The following is a 9994-nucleotide window of genomic DNA, read 5'->3' as shown; positions in this document are numbered from 1 at the left end:
AATAATAATAATACATCTTTCTTCTACGTACCCCTAGCCAGACACCCTCCCTTATCTCTCACTTTATTCCACCCAGCTCATCTTTAACAGGCTGTGGCCTACTGTGGCCTCTTAGACCCAACACGTCTAATTCGTGAGCACTGGTTTGCTGCCAATAGTCTAGCACTTTCATTGTTTTTAGCCACATCTCTTTAGAAGAATTCCCAAGGTGGACATGGGGGTGAAAGCTTTGACCACAGCACCTGAGAGGCTGAGGCAGGAAGACAGGCTTTAATGTGTGGCAGCTTCACCAATATGTTAAGTTCCAAGCCAACCTGGGCTACATAGTGACACTCCGTTTCACAGGGAAAAAAAACAACAACAAACAAAGAAAAGGAAAGCAAATATTCTCAGCCTGGTTAATTCTACAAATGTGACACTTTAGGGTTTTGTTTTGTTTTGTTTTTAAAGTAGTAACTAAATTACTTTCATTTTCCAATTTATTTTCCTTCCCAGTTCTTGTTTTAAAAGCCTTCCTACCAAAATGATAAGGAAAAGTATTAGAATGAATTCTTCAGTGATGTTAAGAAGTAGTACTGGGGCTGGAGAGATGGTTCAGTGGGTAAGAGCACTGACTGCTCTTCCAGAGGTCCTGAGTTCAAATCCCAGTAACCATCTGTAATGGGATCCCATGCCCTCTTCTGGTGTGTCTAACAGCTACAGTGTACTCATATACATAAAATAAATACATAAATTTAAAAAAAAAAAAGTAGTACTCCTCTCAGAGCCCAGGAGTTGGGCTGTACTGCTGCCCAAAGCTGAAGAAATGGCCTTGCTGACACTGTCCTTGAGATCTCGGGATCTGAACCAATTCATCCACCAGCAACCTTAGAATTTATAACAGTACCAGCATAGATACCTTCATCTCATCCTCCCACCAACTCTATCTAGCAAGCCGAGGTGAAGATGAGGACACTCTTCAGGCTACCTGTCTGGTTCAAGACTGTGCGGTCAAAAGCATCAGTTCCAAAAGCCATGAGAGATGGCGCAGAGGTTCAGAGTACCAACTGCTCTTCCAGAGGCCCTGGACCCAGCACCCACATGGCAGCTCAGAACTGTAACTTCAGCTCCAGGGGATCTCACACAGGCACACATGGAAGCAAAGCAACAACTCACATCAAATAAAAATAAAGCATTTAAAAAGAAAAGCCTCTCACCTAAAACCAAAGCCTTTTTCTTGCTAATATTAAATTCCAATCACAAAACTTCCAAAAAGGTAAAAGGAACTTTGCTCCCCTAACCTACCACCTACACAGACGATAATCTTAAGAACACACTTTTCAGATGGTATTTTTACTGAAGAACACACTATTTCTTTTCTATTCTTCGTCTACTCTATCATCTATGGAATGTTAACAAGAACATTAAAACCAACAACATTATTCGTGAGCCTTAAGTAAAAACCGTGCAAATATCAAGACTGATGGGGACAAACAAGACAAGTGCCAGAAAGACCATCAAGCAATAAAGACGTACTCTTTACTTAAACGTATTCACTCCCGATGAATCTGGGATAGAAGGCAGCTGGCTATCAACTAAGAAACTCTACGTCGCTGCAAGGTGAAATGTCAAAGATCAGCTTTCTGACAACCCCCCCCCCCCCAAACCTCCCTTCTCAACCTGAGCAGACGGAGCTCAGGTACTGAAGAAACCCCCGAGGGAGGGAGGATACTGAGAAAGGGAAGTCGGTCCCATTCTCACCTGGGTAAAAACGACCAAGAAAACACTCATCTACGATAATCGCCCAAGAGGGAATTTTTCCATGCACAGGAAAAATAAAAAGGGTGGGTGGGAGTGGGGTGTTGGTGGAGGGCGCGACCATGGGTTCCAGACAGGGCATCGGATACCCAGAGGCTCGAGCGCCCACGTCTGCAGAACCCAAGGATGAGTGCCAAGGCTCCAGCTACCCTCACCGAGGAGCCAGACTCCTCCGCCACCGAGGCCACGAAGCCGTCCCCCCCCCCAAAAAAAAACCCCGACCGCCGCCACGCCACCCCGCAGCCGCGGCCCGTCCCCGCCCAGAGCCGGCCCGCGGAACCGCCTGCGTGTCACTGCCCCCCCACCCAGCCCCTCCGCGGCGGCTCCCGCGTCCCGGCCTTCGCTGCGACCCGCCCCGGGCCCGCTGCCCCACCGCCACCTCCTCCGCGGCGGCCCCGACTCACGGCCCGAGGGGCTCCTCCGGCGGTGGCTGGCGGCGCGACCCTCCCTCAGAGCACACAGACCAGCAGTCCCCGGGTCCGCCAGCTACGCGCCGGATGTACGTCACGCCCCTCCCTGAGTCTTCCGGGCACGCACTGTCCCGCCCCCTCGACGCGTCACGCCGTCCGGGCCGTGGGTACCGCCCTAACAGCCGCTCAGGCCGCGGAGAGGGAGGCGGGCCCGAAGCGTGACGTACGCTCCGGGGTGAGGCTCCGCCCTCTCGGTGGAGGCTCTCAGGCGGCGAAAGACGTGGCAGCGTCTGTCAGGCGGCCTGGGCTTCTGTCCTCAACTTTAGCAGCTACTTAAGCAGCCTGGGGCTTCCGATCCCAGTACGTTTTCAGACGCGCGCCGGACGTCAGAAGCGGAGGCTGCCAGAGATAGGTAGAGTCTAGGACAGTAGAATTGACTTTGATGCCACCTAGTCACTGTTTTAAGTTGTTTTCCCTGCCTTGGGATAGCGACTCTATTTTTTATTTTTTTATTTTTATTTTTAAAGATTTATTTATTTATTATATGTAAGTACACTGTCACTGTCTTCAGACACTCCAGAAGAGGGCATCAGATCTCATTATAGATGATTGTGAGCCACCGTGTGGTTGCTGGGAATTGAACTCAGGACCTCTGGAAGATCAGTTAATGCTCTTAACCTCTGAGCCATCTCTCCAGCCCGCGACTCTATTTTTTAACGTTCTAAATAAAAAGCGACAAGTTTACTGAGCAGTTTTGGGCAGTATCCTGACTACTTGGGATCCTTCATCTGGTTTAACCCTCACTCCGTACTGATAACTCCACTGAATAAAGCAGTTAACTGGGGCTTGCAAAATAGCTCATCAGGTCAAGGTAGGTTTGCCTACTGTATTAGCCAGGGCTCTCAGAGGAACCAGAGCTGGCCCAGCATTGTGATGCACGCCTTTAATGCCAGCCCTTGGGAAGCTAAGGTATATGGATCTCTGAGTTCCAGGCCAGCCAGAGTTACAGGGTGATACCCTGTCTTAAACAAACAAACAAACAAATAAGGAACAGAGATAGAATAAGTATACATGTGCAACTTAAAAAAATTTACAAGTGTTTTGTTTGCACGGATGTCTGTACCACGTACACGTCTGGTGCCTGCAGAGACCAAAAGGGTGTTGGATCCTCTGAAACAGGAGTACAGACCATGGTGAGATTCTAGTGTGCATATCTCTGCTGGGGATTGAACCCAGGTTCTCTGGAAGATCATCCAGTGCTCTTCACTGCTCAGCCATCTCTCCAACCCCAATATACATATATAATTAAGAGGATTTATTAGAGTGGCTTACAGGCTGTGGTCTGAGTAGTCCAATTGGTTGTTTCCCAATAGGAAAGGCCAAGAGTTGGGTAATCATTCAGACCACCAGACTGATAGGCTCAGCAGTCCCAATCGGATGCTGAGAATCTAGGGAACCACTACATAGCCAGTAGTCTTCTTCCCTGTCCTTTTATGTGGGCTGCCACTCGAGAGTGTGGCCCAGATTTAGGGTGGGTCTTCCCACTTCATATGATCTGATCAAGAAAAATCCCTCACAAGTGCGTGCAGCTGCTTTAGTCTTACTTAATTCCAGATGAGATCAACTTGACAACCAAGATTAGCAATCACACTGCTCAAAGATTAAGACTGACATCCAAGTTCCAGAACCACAGAAAGTGGGTTGGGGAGAGCAGTCTCAGCAAATGCCAGGGCTGGCAAAGGAATGGTCCCTGTGAACTAAGAAGGAAAGCAGATGAGTGCGACTTAGTTAGCCAGCGTTGGTTCCAACGTCTAGAGTCTAACACCAGGCATTCATAAAAATGGATCTATAGCTTAAGGACCTAGGGGAGGGTCTGGTGAGGTCTCAGTCATGAGGTCACCAAACTAAAAAGTACATGGATTCAATCCTAGCACCCACATGGCAGCTCACAACTGTAACTCCAGTCCCAAGGGATTCAGCACCCTTTTCTGACCTTCGAGTCCTCTTGGAACACACAATGCACATCCGCGTAAGCAAAACATTCATAGACACAAAATGATTAAGGTAATTTTAAAAATCAAAAAAACAACGCAGCAAGGTGTATCAGAATACAGCTACATTCCAGCACTCAAGAGGCAGAGGCAGGAGAACCTCTGAACTCTGAGGGCAGCGTGGCTTGTAAGTGCCAAGAAGAGATGCAGCCCAGCCCTGCAGGAGTAGCCCAAGGGGCTCCTTTCCCCATCCCACTCAAGTAAAGACAGGCACCTGACTGCAGCTCAGAAGAATCGGAGTGAAGCAAAGTTAGCCAGTTTATTAAACAGACCTGCGAAAAGGTGCTTCAGAAAGGTTCTCAACCTTCCTAAGGCTTCGACTGTTTAATACAGTTCCTCAGGCTGTGGTAACCTGGGACCCCCTCAACCATAAAATTATTTTCACTGCCACTTCCTAACTGTAATTTCACTGTTATGGATAATGTAAATATCTGATATTTCTGATGATCTTAGGTGATCCCTGTGAAAAGGTCGTTCAACTCCCAGAGGGGTCATGACCACGGGTTTGAGAAACACTGCTTTAGACTTAGGTTTGAGAAGATAGGTAGTGGGTATTTGTTAATTTTTGGAAAAGGAGAGTACAGAACCTAATACATGAGTATGGGCTTCTCAAGAGGGAGGGTGGTACTCAGGTATCTCGAGTGTGTGTGTGCATGCGTGCTTGTGTGTGTGTGTATGTATGTGTGTGTGATATTTGTGGTTTTTAAAGTTATCTTGTTCAAAGCTCGTGGCTTAAAGATTAAGCACACCAGGGCTGGAACAATGCCTAAGTGATTAAGAGTGTATAACAGAAGACCTAAGTTCATTCCAGGCACCAGCATCAGGTACAACATCCTATAACTCCAACCCCAGGACTGCAGGACTGCATTCGTGTCACATAACCGCACACCGATACAAACAATTAAAGTTTTTATTGGGGTTGGAGAGATGGTCTTGTACTTTTAGAGGACCCCACTTTGGTTCCCTGTTGGGTGGTTCACAAATGCCCCAGGAGATCTGAGGTCCTCTTCTGGCCTCTATCTGCACCTGTACTCAAGTGCATACACCCACACATACATACAAAGAGATGGCTTAGTGGTTAAGAGCACTGACTGTCCTTACAGAGGTCCAGAGTTCAATTCCCAGCACCCACATGGTGGCTCACAACCATCTGTAATGGGATCTGATGCCCTCTTCTGGTGTGTCTGAAGACAGCTACAGTGTACTCATAAAAACAAATCTTAAAAAATATATATCTTTTAGTTGTTTGTGCACTTGAATGCAGTGCCTTCAGAGGGTGTCATTATGTTCTACGGATGGAGTATAGGTGGTTGTATAAGCCATCTGATGTGGGTGTTGGGAACCGGGCTCAGGTCCCCTGGAAGAGCAGGAAGCACTCTTATCCGCTGAGCCATTTCTTCTGCCTCTAGAATCATTTCTGAGCCAGGGTTTGACCATCTTACTCAGGTTGTCCTTGAGGTTACCCTTAATCCATTTGGCCTTGGTCACAGGGCCTCTTGAGTGGCTAGGACCACAGGCCTCCACCACTACGCCTAGAGAACTTAAGGATTCTAATTTAGCAATGGACTGATTTCTGATGGATCCCCATGAGGGCACAATTGGGAGAGGGTGGTATAGGAGCTGGGAAGTGGATCACTAAGTATGTACCTTGGAAAATATACCTTGTACCCGGCCCAGTCTTGCCTCTGTTTCCTCACTGCCACACGGTTCCACTGATAAATGGTATTATGTCTTAGCATTTCTCACCTAAGGCCCAAAGCAATGGGTCCCGCTAAGCTTGGCCTGAAACCTGTGGGCCAAAATAACCTTTCCCCCTTTCCTCTCTCGGGTATTTGGCCACAGCAACATCAGAGACAAGAGGAGAGAGAGACAAGCACATGAAAGATGCTTACCATCCTTCGTCATGGCAAAAAGTGAAATTAAAATGACGAGGGGACATTACTGTGCATCTGATGGAGACATGAGGAACCCTAGGGCTTGCTGGCCAGCCAGTATAGCCCGATCAGCAAGCTCCAGGTTCCACTGTGCTTGTGGCCTCCAAGAGCACCTGCCCTCAGACTGCACACACCCACAGACATAATAAAGTTCAGGTGAAATAAATATGAGTGTGTACCGTAGGTCATTACCCGACACTTTTAGAGAGATGAAGAAACAGGGTTAGTGTCTGTAGCTTGCCTGAGTACAGAGGTGATGAGACGGGCCTAGGTCCAAGCTGAGGATTTCCTAGCTCCAAAGGCCATGAACTCACCTAAGATAGTTCTGGCTGGTACCTTTCGTGCAATGCAAATGACTTAAGGGTTCAGTTCACTAATTACAGATATAATTGTTGACTTCCACCTTCAGTAAAGATTTCACTGTCTGCTAACATAAAAGTCATTTAAAAGTTTTTGCTTTCGAATGGGATGCTGGGAACTAGACATGGAACAGGCCTTCTGTATGTGCAAGAGGTTCCATTCTCAGATTCCTACAAACAGCTTGCTTTTTTTGAACAGGTACTCGAAATGTTATGTTAACTTGCAATGTAGACCAGGTTGGCCTTGAACTCAAGAGTTCTGCCTACATATGCCTCATGAGTACAAGGATTAAAGGTGTGCACCACTGTGCAGTCTTTATTTAATAGTATATAATATAACTGAATTCTAAGACTACTGGTAGGAAAGAAACACAGTACTGATGCCAGTGTGGGAATGTTGGCTCCAGAATAAGAAATTATCCTAAGCCAAGTTCCAGCAAAATAATTTTATTTCCTAACACAGTAAACATGTACATCCAATAGGTGTCCACCCTGCACATCCATGCACAAATGACTTCCATGTCCCCACGGCTTTGAGAGCTACAGTTTAATAGAAGCTGTCTTGGTTGAGATGTGAGGTGTCTAGATGGCTAACCGTCTGAACACATTGGACCAGTCACAGCAGAATCTACTTCATTCAGTGAGCTACAGAAATTTAGAGCTTGGAAAAGCGTTTGCATCTAATGCTTCCAGGTGAACAGGATGCGGCCGTATCAGCTCATATTCCAGAGGAATCTCTTCAGTTCTTTTGCTGATGGAACCATTTATCCACTTTATCCAGAAATAAAATAAAATAGAAAGATAAATTGGAATCTCTGTTAAAAACCCAAATTATCAACATCTAACAAAGAGAAAGCTGGCGATGTAACTCAGCAGAACGCCTGCCTACCAAGGCGTACTAGATACACTGCTCTGCAAGGCTCCTCAAGATTTCCAGAACACGCATGCCAAGTTACAGTCGCAGGGCTGGAACTCAGCAGCGTTCACCCAACGGCCTCCTCACTCTACCCTCTCCCTTCCTGTGTCTTCTATGGTCTCAGCTGATTTGAAACTCATTATGGAGCCCAGGTGATCCCCAAACTCTTAAGACACCAGGGATTAAAGGCATGCACTACCATGCCAACTTGAATTTTCAGAAGTGGTAGAGCAATTTTCTCAGCAGAAGAAATTACGAATTCCTTTTTCTTTCTTTGTTTTTTTCAGACAGGGTTTTGCTATGTGACCCAGACAGATGGGTCTTCAGCCTGTGATCCTCCAGCCTCAGGTGGCAGAGTGCTGGGATTGCAGGTACGCAGCCCTGCCAAAGAGGGGCCAGGTCGGGGCCATTTTTCTGAATGAAGCAGGCAGTGTTTGGATGAGAATGTAGAACACAGCCCATGAGGCGTCCCTCCCACAGTGTCTCACATGGAATCTGAGGGGCCAGGGTGATAGAATGTGCCCTAAAATAGGAAAGAAGGAAAAAAGGGAAAGTGGGGTGCAGTGTCTGTCCCTCACATACCCACTGTGGAACGTTAACACAGCTGGCATAGCCTGCCAAGGGAAATAAAGACAGACACAAAAGGCAGACAGCATGACTAATCCTACTACATGTGGAACTGTACAGAGGGGTTGCCAGGGGCTGAGGGCAGCCAAGGCAGCTAGATGGGAAGGGGAAAGGTGCTGACCAAAGGGCACACCATTGATGTCAGGTCAGAGCAATGAGCTTTATGAATGTATTTAACGGAATGGTGACTGTAGTAATAACACATTGCCTATGAATTTCTCCTTCCTGCTGCTGGGAATGAACATGGGTCCTCCAGCATGTTATGCACACATCTACATCAATCTACCCTCCTGGTCCTGTTATATATTTCAAAGTGGCTACAGCCATAGATTCTAAAGGTTGAGATGTTTGCCCACAAGCTGGGTGTGGTAGCGCACGCCTTTAATCCCAGCACTCAGGAGGCAGAGGCAGGCGGATTTCTGAGTTCGAGGCCAGCCTGGTCTACAGAGTGAGTTCCAGGACAGCCAGGGCTACACAGAGAAACCCTGTCTCGAAAAACCAAAAAAAAAGAAAAAAAGTTTGCCCACAGATAAGTATGTGAGGTGATACATTTCCTAACTTGATTTAATCTTTCCAAATTATAAATGTACATCAAAACATACTTATACCTATAAGTATAAATAACTATTTGTCAAGTAAAATACACACACACACACACACACACACACACACACACACACACACGCACACACACACAATTTCCATACAGACATATCACTCTAGTATGACTGTTGTGTATTCAGGTCTTACCATCTGTAGGCAGTGAGCAGGCAGATTCACATGGTGGTGGCAACTAAAATGAAACATTAAAATATTAAAATAGAGTCCTACCTGAAGAGGGAAAGCTAAATGCAAACTGACAGAATTGGGAAACAATGCAAACAGCCCCTGTTTGGCTCTAAAAATAACTTATAGGAACAATGGAGGGTGTGAGCTGATTAGAGGTCAATATATAAAATTTGTTTAGTACAATATTTCTATTTTTTAAAAAAGAACTCTTTAATTTTATGTGCATGGATATTTTGCCTGCTTGTGTATGTACACCACGTACATTCTTAGTGGCTGTGGAGTTGGAGTCAGATCCCCTGGAACTAGCACTATGGAAGATTTTAGGCCACCGTAAAGATGCTGGGAACTAAACCCTGGTCCTGTGGAAGAAGTCCTCATAACCATTTAGTCGTTTCTCCAGTCCCTGTATACGAGCCTCTTGGTGACAGAAATGAAAGTTTTTGAAATAAACCCAGCACGCCCGTATCATGATTCCATTTTCCCTAGCCACCCCCCTCCTTTTTTGGAAACAGGGTTTTGAGGTGTGGCCTAAGCTAGCAGAGAACTCTGAGCTATCCTCCTGACTCTGCCTCTGGAGCCACTATGCCCAGTTTTGTGTTTCCTGTTCCTCTCCCTGTCAGGATTCACGTGAAAACAAAGATGACCCTAAATGCCCTGGCACATCAAGTCCTTGTCCTTTGTCATCCTCATTGGCGAGGCCGTGGGGACTCAAGAGGTCTTTTTCTTCCGTTTGTCAGTTTTGATGGCACACATGAAAATGCTTTTTCTTAAAAAGAAAAAAGGAAGACCTGTTTTCATTTTATGTCTGTGTTTTACTACTTGTGTATCTGTACGCCATGTACATACAAGTGCCCAGGTTGGATTCCCTTGCAGCCAGAGTGACAGGTGGTTAGTTGTAAGGCTCCATTTGGGTGCTAGGAACAGAACGTGGGTCCTTTACAGAAGTAGCAAGTGGTCTTAACCACTGAGTCATCCGTCCAGCAACAATTTTTAAATAATGTAGTTCAGCCGGGTGTGGTGGCGCATGCCTTTAATCCCAGCACTCGGGAGGCAGAGGCAGGTGGATTTCTGAGTTCGAGGCCAGCCTGGTCTACAGAGTGAGTTCCAGGAC

General features: G+C 46.5%; 2 protein-coding genes across 3 annotated transcripts in view; both read right to left on the bottom strand.

Annotated features, from left to right (window-relative positions):
- Positions 1-2330, bottom strand: part of Sar1a (secretion associated Ras related GTPase 1A) — a 12436-nt gene extending 10106 nt beyond the window's left edge. Inside the window, exon 1 of one of the 2 annotated variants that reach the window (XM_021204569.2) lies at positions 2202-2330. The gene's annotated coding sequence lies outside the window, so the exon portion shown is untranslated. Of the gene's footprint in view, positions 1-1515; positions 1541-2201 lie in introns of those variants that run through there. The other variant, XM_029542552.1, reaches the window with a different exon arrangement.
- Positions 2331-6982: 4652 nt separating this feature from the next.
- Positions 6983-9994, bottom strand: part of Ppa1 (pyrophosphatase (inorganic) 1) — a 30037-nt gene continuing 27025 nt past the window's right edge. The window contains exons 10-11 of the mRNA XM_021204664.2: positions 8845-8887; positions 6983-7322 (exon numbers count right to left, since the gene is read on the bottom strand). Coding sequence (XP_021060323.1) covers positions 7291-7322; positions 8845-8887 — 75 coding nt within the window. The 3' untranslated portion in view covers positions 6983-7290. The remainder of the gene's footprint in view (positions 7323-8844; positions 8888-9994) is intronic.

Source organism: Mus pahari, chromosome 9 (genome assembly GCF_900095145.1).
Source record: "Mus pahari chromosome 9, PAHARI_EIJ_v1.1, whole genome shotgun sequence".
NCBI lineage: Eukaryota > Metazoa > Chordata > Mammalia > Rodentia > Muridae > Mus > Mus pahari.
This window is presented reverse-complemented; position numbering and strand designations above follow the sequence as displayed.